The 17156-nt window shown below is 42.1% G+C and overlaps 1 protein-coding gene across 1 annotated transcript in view; it reads right to left on the minus strand.

Annotated features, from left to right (window-relative positions):
* Window positions 1-8734, minus strand: part of GRM3 (glutamate metabotropic receptor 3) — a 45001-nt gene extending 36267 nt beyond the window's left edge. Inside the window, exon 1 of the mRNA XM_075026780.1 lies at window positions 8242-8734. Coding sequence (XP_074882881.1) covers window positions 8242-8709 — 468 coding nt within the window. The 5' untranslated portion in view covers window positions 8710-8734. The remainder of the gene's footprint in view (window positions 1-8241) is intronic.
* Window positions 8735-17156: the final 8422 nt, after the last annotated feature.

Here is a 17156-nt window from a genome sequence, read left to right on the forward strand (position 1 = left end):
CCTTGTTAGATGACAGTGCTCTCTGCACTTCTAAAATTTTACCATGCGAGAATCTCATGGCACTTAACACGGCTTAATGAATCTGATTTCACAGAGCTCCTTTGAGACAGGCAAGAGCTCCTGTGGCTGTTTTGAACAGACAGTAAATTAGGCTGCTGAGCAGAATGGGATTGAGGTAAAGGAGGTTTGTGTCTGTTAAGAAACTGTAGAAATCCCTGTCTCTGAACTGCAATCTGTCCTCATGAAAATCCAGTTGCTGCCTTTGGTCACCTGAAAAAGTCTTTCTGTTCATGAGGGTAAGTTGCTTGCCTAGATTCCCACAGTGAGACCATGGCAAAGCCATGTCCCAAGGATTTTCTAACGTGTAGGTTATTTCTATAGCACAGGAGTTGAGCTTTTGCTTTGAAGAAATGTGTGCTGCTGCCAGTGTATGCTGTATCTAGTTCCTAAATGATGGTAATCTACAGTGTGGGTTTTTTGTTATTATCTGGGCAGCTGCAGGTCAAACTGCAGCTAAAGCATTTGCTCCAATAATTATTTTTTTCTTTTTTTTGCTTATTTGGCTTTTTATTTTTTCTTAAATCTAAAAGTATTTTAAACAAATTTTAGCAGAATGTGTCATTTTAGAAAAGCAGGAAAGAAACGTTGGTTCTGAATGGGCTGGAATGTGGGTATGTGATAAGTGGTGGGCATAAAACTAAAGTAGAGAATAAATCAGGTACCTGTCTCTAGTCAACTGCCTACACTGGCCTGTGCTCCTAGCTCCCAGCTTGTACATTTTATGTCAAGTTAGAACCTCCCTTTGTTCAACTACTAACCATTTTCTTCCATCCTCCTGTCATGTATCTCAGTAAAGACACCTGCTTTGTCTTCTTGAGAACCAATGCATAATACTGAAAAGCTGATAGTAGGTTCCCACCAAACCCTCTCTTCTCCAGTCTGAACACACCCAGTTCCCTCCATCTCTTCCTGTAGGGTATGTTCTCCAGACTCTCCTCCTCACAATCATCTCTGTATTTATTAAATCTTTCTTTTATTGGGGGACCTAAAGCTGGACATAGTATTCCAGATGTAGTCCAATAAGGATAGAATAAATAGAAATAAACAGAATAGATAGAAATAGTAATTTCCATCTATCTACTGGCTGTGCTTCTGTAGATACTGCCCAGCATGCTGTGAGCCCACAGTGCTGCCAGATTGCATTGTTGACAATAAAGATGACCAATACTGAAGAGTTAGGCTCCACCATAACTTTCCTTGTCCTCTTGGGAGTCAGTAGGCTCAAAAGCATAGCTCTCACCTTGGGGACAGTGTGTCCCAGTGTGACTTAGCTTGGGCACTTCTGACATACTCACATGATTTGGGAGTATTTGGGAGGTGGAGATGTCAGTAATGCCAATGCAGCTGCTCAGCTCAGACCCAGGAAAATGCTTCACTCCAAACTCTGATTTGTTTTTTCAAAGGGAAATCAGGAGTTGAAGTTCCTTACTGGTTCCAGAATTGAAATACCTCTGTCAGTCTGGAACGTCCTCTTTCCGTAGCCCATTTTAAAACTGTGGGTGTTCTGTCTGGGGTATTATAATAAGCACTATGGAAGACAGTCTCTACATGGGGGCTATGTCAACACCTGCAACCGAAAATGCCCATTTGGCTTCAGCTGGAATTCAAGCTCTGACCCCAAGAATGCATCAACAATGCCGACATCCCAGTCCTTTTAATCACTAAAGGTCAGTTGCAAGGAATTAAGCCAGGAGCAGTGAAGTTATTTAGGAGTCCCCACCTGGCTTGTACTCCTGTGTAACCGTCTGGCACATTGCAGGACTGAAGCAGTGGTTTCCATCAGCTTTCCCTCTCTTTGGTATTAAGAGGGCTGTTTACTTGTTAGTGAGTGTTGTTCCTTAACAAAATTCCTTCCAAAATGTAACTCAGGTAAAAACCATATGTTACCAAACAAATAAAAATGTCTGGCATTTTTTGTTAGCAGGGGGTGGGGAGAAGTCAACATTGTTTTTAGTCTTGCTCTTCTCCTGAAAATTTTGGCAATGAAGCTGGAAAAATATAGCTAAAGATTTGCAGCGGACTCAATAGTTGTCACATCCAGAGAAGCAGTAGTTGAACAGTGAAATAATTGCATCTGTGAAATGAACATCAGAAATAGGGAATATTGTCAGAATAACATCTAGGATTTCTGCGGAGGACCCAGGAATTTCTTTTTATATGTGTGTCCTGTGTAATCAAAAATAAACCAAGAAGGACATGCAGAGAAATATTGTACTTGGAGAGAAGAACTGTTTGGAAATCTTTTTTTCTTTTTTCCTGCAGGGGATAGCACAGTGAGCTGTTGCATATGCACTCTGCCTCCATACAGCATTAACTGTTGAAGTGAAGTAAGCTAAGCACTAAGCTGGCACACTGAGAAGAGATCTGTGCAGAAGACCTTGCTTTGCACAAGGAGTGTAACTCTTCTCTGAGACCTGGTAAACCTGGCTGTGAGTGACTCATGTCACATTTACACATGATGAGAAAAGGGACTAAAACTGGGGTTGATGGCTCTAAAAGCATGAAATGACTTCTGGAGTTAAAAGAGCTATAATGGATAAATATGATTTTTTGAGACTCATTAACTGATGCATAAGTCCTAGTCAGAAGGGACAAAATGAGTGTGGGTGATGTCAGGATGTCCCTAACTTGTTCCTATTTTTTGGCCACTTTGTCTTGTAGTTGCATCCTTTCCCACTTGTAACATGGCAGGGCTCCTTCTTTCTTACCTGTGATCTCACGGGTTACTTACCTATTCCTGTAAAATCGCATCATTTTCCCCTGGCAAAAGGAGAAAATGCTCACACAGGAGAAAAAAAAATAAAAAAAAAATATCCCAAACCCAAATTAAAAAGACTGCAAAAGAATCAGTTACTTTGGGATTTTTCAAAGAAGCCACCCAGAGAGAAGTACTCACATCCCTTTGAAATCACTAGGAAAGACATGTCCAGTGCTGCCTGGGCACTTTGAAAATCTCAGCCTAGTGGCTGTTCAGTCTCTGAATGTGGAATAGAAACAAAGAGAGGAACGAACAGCAAGGATCTGGCTGAGACGTAGTGGAGGGTGAGGAAGAACAGAGATAAAAGATGGAAAGAGTTTAAGGGAGGCACCAGGAAGTCAGCAAGTGCATGTGTAGCTTAAATGCTAGCGGTAGGTGGCCCATCTCACAGAATAGAGCTGTTAATAAGGATCTGGTTTAGTTTACAAGCACAAAATCACCAGAGGCTGTCGTTGCACAGCTGAATGCAAAGGTCCTCTATAATAAGCACGGCACAAATGGCATAGACGGTCTGTGGTCCCTGGTGAACCCCTGCAGCCCCCTGCACGTTTCTCCTGCTCACATCCCTGCTGGGTCCATGCACAGGGGGACAGAACCCCATAGGTTATGTTGGGTTTTCTTCTTTTACATGTAGTTCTTCTAAGGATTTTGCACTATTTTCAGTGGTTATGGAAGTCACAAGCTATTGTTAAGAGTCTGGTTGGAAGATGGTTTATTCTTGGAGGAAGGAAAAGGAGGTGATTAGCTTTCAGGCTCCATGAGCTCTTGGCAGACTTGTGTGGCTAAGAAGAAATGACAGCCAGGATAAATGAGTACATATTCTGAATTTCATGCCAGATGGTCACTCACTTAGGGGAGAGGCCTCAGTTTTTGTGATAGCAGCAACGTACCTTTAAACCTTCTCCAGTTTACTTGAGATACAGCAAAAAACTGAAGAGAAGACAGCTAAATACTGGTTTATATTCTGCCATTTTTTCTGGATGAGGGTTTAACTTGGGAATAACTTTCATGGCCGTGATCTGGAGGTCTTGTGGGTTGGTAGCATAAAGAAAACTTCACACAGGGCTAAAGCCCTACATCAACATGAACATAGTATATATGGAAATGCAAAGCCCAGCCAGCCTAAGGGAATGTCTTAATGTTTCTAAAAGTTGACTGCAGGGAATGGACCCCAATCTCCATTCTCAGAAGATGGGTCCAGTTTTCAGAAACAGAGAAGAACGAATCCAGCACTTGAACTGTCGTATTCCTGCTTACACATGCATATTCCTGACAGAGCTGACCTAAGTATTTTAAACATGGCATTTGGATTAGCTATGCAGGTGCTCCTCTGTGCAAATGAACAGTGCTTTTTTCTTATCCTTTTTACAATGTCATTGAACATCTCCAAGGAAAATACGTTTGAAATTTCTGTTGTAAACTAGGAGAGAGTGGATAAAGTGACTCAAATGAAAAGCCATGAACCCCAAATAAAGTCCTCCAAACTTTGGAGAATTCACTTTCTGATCCTAGATTCAGCTCAGGTCAGAATTTTATTTCACAAAACCAGCTTTTTTTACATGAGCCCTTCCATTGACTGAGAATCTTGGCTTGGGTTTTGAGGGATCAAATGCTGTGCAGATTGGGCTCACTGCTAATTTAAACACAACATCTAAAAACTAATTATCCAGATCATCATTAACGATAATAGCCTAGTCTGACCAGAAAATAATTAAGCATTCTGCATTCTCTTGTTGTTTTTAGTCTCTGTAAAAAGTGCCTATCGCGCATACTGACTCAGTGGGGAAGGTGTTCATTGCTGATTTACCAGCAAATTCTTTTTTCCTTGGTGGAAGGATAATGAAAGAAGCAGAAATCTGACAGCAGGAGCATCATGAAGTGATTTGGCAGACAGCTGTCCAGACAAAAATCTGGAGAGGGAGGTTGAAAGGAGGGGAAGAAAAAGTATTGAAATACAACAGAAAATTCACAGGAGGAAAAAAAAAAAGGCAGAAATAATTTCTTGTCTGAGGAGCTCAGCATGGTTTATTTTAAGGCTAAGAAACTGCGCTGTGGACTTTACGATGTTTACAGCTCTCAGGCAAAAGAGAAATGCTTGACAGGACTACATCTGGAAGCATCCAGCACCGAGTGCTGTTGGAAAGCGTGGGGAATGGGGTGCTCAGCCTTGCACACACACCTGCTGAAGTGGTTTGCCATTCAGTGGTGGTGCGATTCCAGTTGCTACAGGAGCTACTCTGTACAGGTGACTGTCTCTGACATTTGGTAGTCTCTCCTTCTGGCACAGCACCAAAATGCACAGCTCTAATGCTTTGAAGTCCTTCTATCTTCAGGCTTGAGTCTGCAATGTCTAGTATTCTTGACAAGGATTTTCTTTTGAAACAGAAGTCATGACTGATTATCTTAACAAGATGAGCAGGAGTGAATGGCTTAATTACATCTTTTCTAGATAGTGTGAAATCTAGAGGAAAGCTAGAAAAGAGGGCCTGAAGGAAGGCCAACACAATCTATGTCAAGGGAAAGCAATCAACTGAATACTTCCCTTCTAGCTGGAAAGTGCTTGATGACACATTGAATGGTTTGTGAACCTATCTCTTTATTTTTCTGAAGAACTATGTAAGAAAGGTATTACGTTTGAACAACAATTGGCTACTATAGGCAAGCTGTATAGATCATAGAGTAATATTAGATATAATTATTGTTTCATCACGCCTCATAAGTTTTGAAAATTGGGTGACATACAGATATGCACAGAGCTATATTGCTATTTTTCACATGTACTGAATGAGAAAGTCTCTTAACAGGACTTCCGATTTCTCTCTGACAGCTGCTCCAAACCCAAGCTTTTGGAATATGAAGCATCTGTATATACTATGTATATTCATTGTGTGCTGCATCCAATCTGCTGCCTCAGATAAGGATTTAAGCGTATGTCAGTGATCACCAGAGACTGGCTTCAAAGGAACAGATTGACAGATGTTGTGCTAGAGGCCCCAGGCCATTTTAGGAGTGTGGCGTGACTGCCTCAGGGTTTCTGGGAGGGAAGGAAATATCTGTACAATTTCCTCAGCTGTAACTACTTTTATGAATGTGCCTTTGGGGCTACTTCATGTCTTCATGTCCATTGGACAGACTTGAATTTAGGGTGGACTGAGAAACACACTGACCACAAAAGACTAGGTACAGCAAAACCACTGCCACCTCTCCACCAGTGGGATAGGGCAAGCATATGACGTTTCAGAATATTTTACCAGCCTTGGGATACTTGCAGCTCTGGGAATTTCTGAGCCAGAGATAGCATCTATACAGAATTTCCTGATTTTTTCTAGTCACTTCTTGAACTCAGTTTTTAGCATCCACAACAACCTGCCATTCGCTGGTTTAATTTGATATACCCTTTGTCTGATTGGAAGAAACAATTAATAATGATTTCCTTAGCAGTTTGTGTTGCCCAAGGTTTTGTAGCTATCATTTCTCCTCTTCAGATGTCTCTTTTCCAGCCCTGGAACTTACTTGTTCTTTGTGCTCCAAGTGATCAGACCCACATAACTGGTGAAAGATAGATCTCTGCTGTATTAGCTGGTCCAGAGAGGGACAAAACCACTCCTAGTATGAGAGATGGCTGAGGTTCTGCTCTGCAGAAACTATTCCCCTGTGCTATGGGTAGCCATTTGCCCATGTATTCCCTACTGTGAATACACAGGAAAGCCACACACTGGAACACAAAAGGGAATAAAATACAATTTGTTGAAATGCTGCTTCTGTGCTCATGCATGTCTTATGGAAACTGGCCATGCTCCCAAGCTGGTGGGATTTAATGCCTTGACAAGAGCAGTAGCCAGTTCCCCAGTGTAATTCTGACTGAAATGAGCATTGGATGAACTCTTGGCCTGTTTATGAAACAGGTAAATGAAGCTCTGTGGGCTTTCTGTCACTGCTGGGATGGTCTGTGGTACAGAAGAACATTTTTCTCCTTTGACACCGATGCAGAAATTATGGCCTGTACTCAGTTTGGGAAAACATATTGCTCATAGTGGTCCAGCACTGTCAAGGCACAGTGCCTTTGGAAACCTGGAACTGACCACTAGGAAATACTAGATATAGGGTCTTAGCCTGCCTAAATCTGGGCTTAAGACACCACTCATTTGTGGTTATGAGTGATATGGACTGGTTTATTTAATTTAACCCAAAATAATGAAATATGTGTAGATTTGGCAGCTTCAGTGAAGCTAGGGGACATTTTTGCTCATGGATAGTGCACACTGGCAGTGGTGAGGAACTTTAGAACATCCAAGGCTGCACTGCCATAAGAGTACCTGGTCTGGAGAGGAGAAATACAGAATTTCTGCTAAAAAAGAGGGCCTATATGTTCTTCATGTTCATTTAATGGAAAAAAAAAATGCCAAGGACTTAAAGTTTTATCATGAATTTATGAAAAATGGGAAGCCAAGACCAAAAGGAATCAACATCATGTTTAGCCCCTTGCAACTGAAACCAAGCATGCAATAAAACCATAGTTGGAAGGATATATGGAACATTTAACCCACCTGCAACTTTACACCTTTGGAAGCCATTAAATAGTCTCCACCACCCTAGTGAGACCCTATTTGGAACCAATATTGCACAACCAAAAACTGCAGTTACAATGTGCCAGAAGGAGGGAGCAAGATATACTGAGGGCATCTGTCTTCTGTGCTGGACTTCTGACAGTGCTTACACTGCACTTTGCCAGGCAACATTTCTTGGCAAAAACTTAGTATGAACTATATATGGAAATAAAAGGAAAGACAGCAAATTTAGAATCCGTTCAGAAACTGTACTGCCTGCATGGGATATTTGAGACCTTTCTCACTGAGATCAGCAGAATAATTTTCATTGGCTTTGGTGTGCTTAATTAGATACTAAAAGCTTGCAATCATATGGTCAGGTGTAATTTAAGTTTCTGGCTAGTATGCCATTTTCATTTTATTTCAGCCTGGAAGTAAGATGAGGATTTCTTCTTTCAGTTTTGATCTCTATTGTTTAAATGACAAATGTTATGTACACACAGCATACATATATTCAGAAATATAGGTGGTATAATTCATTATTGATGTGAAAGCAGAGATTTGAACTTAGAGTTCAAAAGTCTCATGAAATGCAAAGTTCAAAATAAATACTAAGAATTTTGGAAACTTCAGATGCGCTCAGGATACACCATAACTAGAGGAAGTGGACATCTGCCAGAGATTTAAACTACAGCAAGTGTTTTAAAGAGTGAATCAAACTAATATAAATTCAGTAAAAAGTATATGCTAGATTTGACCCCTAGGGTAAAGTGATTAAGCTATGACTTGCTTTATTGACAAACTCAGGTAAGCAGTAGTTCTCTCAGAGGAATTGCAGACGAATGATTCTCACCTGATGGGGCTCCTGTGACTTACCTGTATGGAGACGCTGCTATAGGAACCGCCTATGACTCCTGCAATGAGTAATGGTAAATTCTCTTGGATGGCATATGAGCCATCAGGGCACATATACTCTGTTTCATCCACTTTAGTCAAAGATGCCCTGACAAACTCCAAAGACTGTTCTAAGGCATATGTATCCCTGGAACACGTGTCCAAGATGTGAACTCCAAGCTTAATTCCTGGAAGCAAGTAGTTGTCTCTGTTGATTTCATCAATGGCAAACAGCATGGCCTCCAAGCGCTGGATGCCTCGGTCTTCATTGATTCTCCCACATTCTTCTATCCCAGTGCCTTTTTCATTGATTGGGAATAAACCACCTAAGACCAGGTCTCCTTCTATCTTAATTTCCTTCCTTACAAAACTGTGGTCACTTAGGGAAAGGAAAACTCCTTTGGAAAATAAAGCTAGCGCAAGGACTTGGAGTCTGGTGAACATCTTCATTGGTCCTGTTTTAGCAGCTCTAAGAAACATTGGTGGGAGCAAAAGTGCTCTTCAGTCCTTCTGATCCATTGCCAAATTTGAAGTGCTGTCTCACAAGCCAGCGAAGAGCAAGCCAACAAGTCTTTCCACTGGACCTCTAAAGAAGAGATGGAAGAAATTAGAAAAGGCAAAAGGAGATGTGAGCTGTTACAAAACTTTGATCGATAAAACATTCAAGAGCGGTGTTAAGTGATTGCTGGATAGCATAGAAAGTAAGAAATATATTCATCTTGTGTTCTCATAGAGCACCTTATTCCATTTGCTTCATAACTGATTACAGGCTAAGCATCTACAGTTATGCACAAAGACCACAGACATATGGGGCAAGATATCTGATGTTGACCACAGTGCTCAACAGTATTTTATGTTTTGCAAGGGCAGAGAACACTTCTGACATTTTTCTTACACCATCCTCTCTTATTCCTTCCTCTCTCTCTTCTGGACTCAGAGTCTTATGTATTCTATTCACTGTGCCTCCAGCTACTTCCAGCCCTTAACAAATTTTTCTTTTTATTTATTTTTGTTGACTGCATTCTACTTACTATTCCTTCAGCTATAGCGCTGTCACAGTGTTATCTCCTTGCTGTTAATTTTTGCTGAACTCAGCATTTGACCTTCAGATCCACTCTTTAGCTGAAGTCCACCTGCCCTGCCTTCCTTTACTAGCCTGCTCACCTAGTGCAGGCAATGAGAGGATGGGAGAAACCTCCTGGGGCTTTCCCTCCATTTTTGGGCTGTGAGAAATATTTGAAACACAGGAGAAGCTCTGTTTTACCAGGCGGGAACTGAAGGCTGTGTCCGTAATAGAAAAGCAATCAAGTCCATGTCATACCATTTAACTGCTAACATGCTCCCAGGGACGGTGTTGAGTCAGGGCAACTAGTGCTCTTCCAAACAGTGCCTGGACATGGTTCATGGACAAGCAGACACCAGAGACCATACCCAATAAACAGTTTTGATGTGTTTCATGCTGGTTGGCGTCAACAACAGAGGATGGTCCGTGGTGCATTTAGTTATTAGCACTGCAGTTCTGCAAGGCACTTTACTGAGTGACCCACCAAGGGTAGTTATTAAGTGGAAGGCCTGGAAATTGAACCTGGCTTTCCATAAAATGACTTAATCACAGAACCATCGCTCCTTAAGGCACGAAAGATTCTCTTGCAAGCAAATTAAGTTAAAAAAAATAAAATAGAAGAGACATGAAAGAGAAAAAGAAGAGACATGACAAGGAGGAGTCTTGTAGTTGATGCTTGCTTAGGGCATGAAAATGCTTACGGCTGGACTTACTCTCTTTAATGTTAATCACAGTTCAATGCTCAGATCAAAGGGAGAACAGAGCAGTGATGTATGTACTTAGGATATGATTTTACTCTCAGTAAGGTCAAGATAGTTTACGAATGACCTTAAAAGAAGAAGAATCAAGCCTCGGAGTGAAGACCATGTTGTAACAATTTTGTAACTAAATACACATACACAAAGTCTGTTTATGCAACATAGATGCATGATTTGTCCATAGTCTCCTTGTCAATATCTCTTCAAATATGACAAAGTGACTGCCTTGATCTCCAAATCCTCAGATAAATCAAATATGGTAATATTTAAATAGATCACTTTAATAATTTATTTCTGTACTTACCTTTTCCTTAACAGATAATACATTATTATTAAAGTTGCAGGGTTATTTATAATTTAGAAACACTTAACACAAAGAAATTGAAATAAGCAACAATTAAGATTTAACACTGAATGATGGATGAGCACACTGATTGCAAGGCAGTTGTTTATCCTAGTAGGATTTCAATGTTGCTGTACCAAATTGTGTGAAAGGATAGCTTTTTATTCATATTTAGTCCAACATTGTTCTTTCGTAAATCAATAATATGTCAGATGCACCGTTAAAGGTCTTTCTCTGCTGTCCTAGTAATGTGTGTAGTCTGAGCTGCAGGCTATCTCAGCAGAATTTTCCATTCAGATAGAAGTGATATGTCAATGGAAAACAAGCTTCATCATCCCTCAGTGATCCATAAGTAAGCTAGTCTGTTGATCACCTGTGGTTTATTAACCAGGTTCAGCAAATATATTTGCTGGTAATGTTAGGAGGAGTAATGAAGTAACTGTACTCAGCAGTACTTTCTGTGTCAGACTGAGTACTATAATTTACCAAATATTATTCAAGTGTATACGGGCCATATAAAATGGTGATATTATCCCACTGGAAATAATTATCAGACAAAAAGGTAGCATTTGCCAACTAAATGGTTGTGTGGTTAATAATTCAGTTGAATCGACTTCCATTGTTCTCATCACTAATCCACTGTTTGGATAAAAATGGGACTTGGGATTTTTTTTAATGCAATATCCATTCTATTTACTTCTGTAGCTTCTGTCACCACTGTATCTCAGCAAATATTCATACATTTATCCTGACAACACTGGTAAAATATTTATTTTCCCTGTTTCACACTTGGGGAAAAAGAGGCACAGAAAGATGAAACGAGATTCTCAGAAGAGTCTAAGTTCAGATTTTGATTTGCTCGGCACTCACAATCACTATCACACTTCGAAAAGGTCTCTGCTTCCCTTTAGGACTTGAAGAACATGCTTCCAACTGTGCCCTGCACCCCCTGGTTCCCACCGAGGCACTGACTCTGAAAAACTTCCCAAGCAAGCTGGCGTCTCTTCCAAGCCTGTTCCTGAATGATTTACCTGAGGTCATCAGCACAGCCAAGAATCAAACTTTGATCTTTTCCAGGGCTCCTCTGATACCTTAATGATAGACCTCCCTTGTTTCCCATTGCTCCCTCTGGCTTTTATGTGAGTCTTTTATAAGGTCATATTAAAACCAGCCTGTTTTCAACAGCCCTTCAACACTACCAAGAACGACTAAGTTTGCCGAAAAAAAGGCTTGTAAATGGGGTCCTGTATACGGTTTTCTAAAACCTACCTGGAACATGCCTAGAGCTACGGTGGATTTACCCTGAACAGCAAGGAGTCTGTTCTCATCCCCTGACTCCTTCATAGGTGCTGGTTTCTGCAAACGGCATCAGCCCCCACCTTGCATCGCATCTGTGTCTCAGGGATCAGGGATACGTCAGCAATAAAGGCTAGAAAGGTACCGAAAATTACTTCAACATAGTACGTAAAAAGCATATATGTAAAATGAATGACGGTATAGAGAGAACTGATTCTCCCTGCAAAGAATGCAAAGGATTTCTATATTTTATCACTTAAGCTTGTTACAGTGGCCGTGCTGAGGGAAACCGAAATCAGTCATGGCACAGCAGAGGATCAGTCCCGGCAGAAGTCAAGGAGCGGTCAGAGAAGGTGAAGATTGGGTATAGGCATGACCGTTTCTCCGCTTCTTCTGTGCCACTTTGTGTGGAGAGCCCCAGTCTGGAGGTGTCCAGGGATATGAAGGGAGGAGATGGTGGGAACCCCACCTGGGCTGGAGAACACAGGTGACTCAGCCCCATGATCCTGCTCCATCTGGGGACACGCTGCTTGGTAAGGGGTGCCCATGGGTGGGGGCCACCCACCGACACCCATCGCCTCAGCCTTCCCACGGCAATCCCTGTGAAGCTCTGAACTTTTCACAGAGGCTTTGAGACTGTAGGGAGACACCACGCATGCAGAGCCCTGCTTTCCAGGAGAACATGGTCATCCTATTTGACGTGTTCACACCCTTTGTTTATAAACGGGAGACAGTTACCAAAGACACAGTTTTGGGTGTCAAATGTGCTTCTCTCCTGCAGACTCGGTAGCCTGTGCGCTGCTGCCCATGTAGTGGGCAAGGAACAAGGGTGCTGAGCGCAGGTCGGTGAGTGGGGGCATTAATGGGAAAGCTGGTTTGGCAGGGGAGGTTTCCTCTTGGGGCTGGGAGGGAGGGATGGAGGGATGGAGGGATGGAGGGATGCTTCCAGCAGCAACGGCTTCTCGGCGGTGGGACTCCTGAAGGAAGCTGTGAGTCGGATTTGGGTGGCTGGTGAGCAGCGTCACTATGGTGACACTGAACAGACAGCTCGGTGCGAAGAAGGGAGGTTATTTTAAAGCAGCTAGCAAAGATGGGCTAGCAACTCAGCTTCTCTCCTGTTATCTCTGGCGTGCACCTCCCACGTGCTTTCTCTGCAGCTTGCATAACTCACGACTACATATACAAATATTTTGTACCTATTCCAGGCTGATATAGCCCATATTCCTCCCCGTAACCATGGTGAAGGTAGCACCCCAGAGTCAAGATTTGCCATTTCCTACCAGAAGTGATTTCCCTACACTGACCATGCCAACTTGGTTTTGCAGTATCCTCTTCTACTAAAAGCATGCTTCTGGGATGTTTCAAAAAAAAGTACCTGTTGATCAAGTTGCAATTCTTTAATTTTTCATTTGTATTTAATGTTTTAACTCCAGCTACAGACAGGTTTGTATTATTCTAGGTGTTCTGTTAATATTAAAAATACGGACACTCCCGTCCTATATGCTTTGGATCCCTGGTGGAAATAGATGTAGAGCCTAGGTGTAGAAGCGATCCAAATATCGAAATGAAAAATAAACAGAAACAGGGAGAAGGAGAAAGGTTTCCATGTCTGCGTCAGAAGGTTTCTATCAGCACTTCCCTATGTGAACCTTAGCCAGCAGCACTCGGCTTGTAAAACACCTTCACTTGGCACTCTGGAGCCCCTTTTCTTTCCTCCAGGAAAGGTCCACAGGGGAGAGCTACATCTGCTCTTGGGGGACACTGTCAGCACTTCCCTCAGTAAAAGCACCTCACTTGTGTTAAATGGCAGCTGTGCTGCTCTTGTTGAAAATACCCTTGCCTCTTAGTCTGAATAATCAGTTCTGGCAGACTATTTCTGTGCCTGTAAAAAGTTGATTGCACAAATCCAGTATTTCTTGGTGCAAGTTTGCTTATTTACTAAGGATGTGCACATTCCTGTTTCTGTGAAAGCAACTCGAACGAGAAAGAGGATGTCTGCGTTTTCTATGTTCAGTATCCCACCGATATCCTCTCCAAAACTAAATCTGTCTTTCCTGGCTTTCATCCAGGGCTATATTCACATGACAGCTCTGGTCTCCTGCAGGCTTTCTGTTTGCAGCTCACAGAGTAGCTCCACCTGTGCTGTGAGTTCAGGGGTGAATTCTTATTAGGCTAAGTGTCTTCAGTCTGTTTGTCTAGGTTTCAAACTCCAAAAAGAAGTGCAGTTGAATCTTTCATTTAGCCAGATGACTTGTGAATCGAGTATGATTGTTCATATATCAATGACAATTTTGCTGATACCTTCCACCATATCAGCACCAATGGTTGGCACTGGCAGTCTATCCAACAGCTGTAGACTTTCCAATTTTCCACTTATAAGGATGGAATGAGAAACTTTATTGAGAGCTGAGGCACCTTAGGTCTCCTAGCTATTTGTCAATGCCATTTACTAGCAAATGGGACAATCTACATGGCTGGGCTAAAACTCTGGAGGGTTTTCCCCTCATCCCTACCATATGCTATATCCTAAATTCCTCCACACTTGTTCCCCTTTGCAGTATTTTGCAGGGCTCATCTGTTTACCCAGCTTCCTGAGAAAGGATGCAACATGAGCTGCCGTGGGTGCTGGAGAAGATTATGTTTAGCTTTATTGTGGGTGGCTCCCTCTTGGCAGTCAGGGATTTTTACTGCATTATTCAGGACTATAATGTGATACTGTGGTGCCTGGGGACATACGTCAACTTGGTATCACCTACCACCCTTAGTAAACTTTCTTTGGAGGAGGACTGTGCTCAGTGGAAGGTCACAGGGGAGGTTCTTCACACCTGTGCTCTTGTGGCATATTACAACATTGAATTTAATAGTTCCATCAATATAGCTGTCTCCAAGGACACCCCATCAGAGAGATATCTCTTCCTGAGCCCTTGCTGTGACCTACAAATCTTATCCTAAGGAAGGAGATTTCTAAAACAATTCCAATTTTGCCTCCAAATTCTGGTGCATCTTTCAAGACTGACACAACAACTTAAATGCCATGATTTCTTTCTCTCAGAGATCATGGATAACTTGCACAGCAGCACTGTTCATCCACCACATTTGGCACATTTATGTGTGCTCTGCCAGAACTTGACCTTAATGCCTGATGAGAACTGCACTGAAAGATAAGATGTCATCCTTCGTTGGAAAAAAAGTGATGGACAAGCTTGAATCTCCTTACCAGTTATAATTAGAGATGCCATCACCTCTGGAAGAGAAATATTTGTAAAGGAACCCAAGCCTTACGGTGGCAGATATGTGCCAGGTACACAAATTGCTCACATCCTGATTCTGGCTGGCTGAAATCTGATAGCTTAAATCAGGAAGTGAAAAAAAGGAGGAAAAAGTTGCAGAAAACATGGTAAGGTAGAGAAAACAAGTAAATTTCTTCCATGGAAACGGAGAAATTTCCTTCATGAAATGTTAATCAGGTGCTGACACATAAATTTGCTGAAAATGAATCAAAGTGCTTTAAATTTCAATTGCTTGCTGTTATCTCTCAGAACTATTTTTTTTTTCCTTGTGAAAAATGACAAAAATGGCTTTACAGCTAGGTGATTTTTGTGCCTTTCATTTCAACTTGGAAATCCATACATTAAAAACATTAATTAATACAATTACCACTGCCAGCAGCATGAGAGTACAAGCTATACAAGTTCATCTCATGCCTAGCATATTGTAGGAGAGTTTGAAAAGCCCTAAAAATTTAGGGGCAATTTCAGTATAAAGAATGCCATATAAAGCGAGAGATAGTATGTCAGTGTAGAAGACCATTCCTCTTGAAATACAAACTTATGTTCTGTTACTTTAGAAAGAGAAGGAAAAAAATCAGAACACTGCATTACTGTTTGTACTGTGTTAGCATCAACAAGTGATGCTTTATGTTTTCTACAATGTCAACATACAACAGATGCCCAGCCCTTTCCTCAGAGATCTATGATATATTCATCCTGTTTCAAAAACAGAATTTAAAATATTAATCACACAGGAAAACAGATGTCTCTGACGTGATACTCTTGAAGTTTCTAGATATTAAAAGACTCTATAGATTAGAACAAGACCTATTAATTTAGCCTGAAGAGGAACAAGGAGCCCCTGGAGATTACCGGACATTAATGTGGTGTGGAAATATGGGTCTTTGCTACTTGTTAAATTACGAGTGCATTTGGCACTGGCTGAGTCCTTCTAAAGTGAGTTTGGTCTCAGGAGGGGAAACTGCAATGAGCAGACCACCAGAGCTAGCGATCTGGGTCAGGCTGTGCAGTCTCCTAACTCGTTAGAGTTTCTTCTGTACTTTGACAATAAGTATATTCAAGTGTATTGAGAAGTCCAGCCATGAGCCTGAGGCTTTGTACCATCTGGACAATTTGTGGTGTAATGATCTTGATGTAATGCAGGGTTAGACCTTTGAAAGTCCCACCATCTTCCCGTCTGTCTTTTTTGGATTGTGCTGAATCCTACTGCTTTTTATCCATCTGCTTATTTCTTCCAGGCATTGGCGACAGCTGAAAGCACACCAGCAGAGACAGCAACGAACAGACAAGTGCTGTCTGCTTATTGATTGCGTGTTAGTCGACTTTAGTCTCCGTCTCCCTGTGTGGTCCCAGAAAGACGTGGAAGAGGAAAAGTGGGAGTATAAAGACTTTGGGGACAAAGGAGCAGCTGGCCTCCATGACCTGTGGATGTCACAGCAATTATTCCTGCTAGGTGGTGCAGGGACGTCATCGCCACGTTAAGGTCAGCAAGGTCAAAGGCTGGGTGAGAGAGGTAATGGCATAAATGTAGGGTAGTCCTGCACAAAGTGAACCCTGACGTTTTCAGCATCACGTCCTGGCATGAAACTTGTAGCTAAGAGGAGCTTAACACTTGAGCTTAACGCAAGTGAAGCTTAACTAAGTGAAGTTAACACCAACCTAAGTATAGCCCCCCAAGGAGTATCTGTGCATTTAGGCTTTGGGCAAGTATTTACCCTTTCCCTCTCACTTGATTCTTAAGCATCTGTCTTCCTGCCCTCACAGAGCTCATTTCTGTCTTCTGCTCATAATCATTTTTCAGCTCTCTGCAACATCTGCGGGGTTTTTCTTGGGCCCAGCTCTCCCTGTGAGTTTCTGCCCATGCTCCAGCCGAGGTGCTCTGCCTGGGTGTTCTTGGCTCCCTCTGAATGGCATCGGTGGGAGCTGCCAGATTTCACTCTCATTACTCTTCTGCCAAGACATATCCCTCACATTGCGGCAACATGGCCAAAATACGGCTGAGCCTCTGCATATGTGGAGGGCAAAGAGCCCTTTCTCACTATTGCTCCTGTTGAGATTCAGTCCGGCTGCCAGCACAGCCAGCCTTCATGTCATACAGGCCTTGCAAAGCAGAGAAGTGTGCACCCTTTCTTTTCTCCATCTGATGT

Source organism: Buteo buteo, chromosome 4 (assembly GCF_964188355.1).
Source record: "Buteo buteo chromosome 4, bButBut1.hap1.1, whole genome shotgun sequence".
Lineage (NCBI taxonomy): Eukaryota > Metazoa > Chordata > Aves > Accipitriformes > Accipitridae > Buteo > Buteo buteo.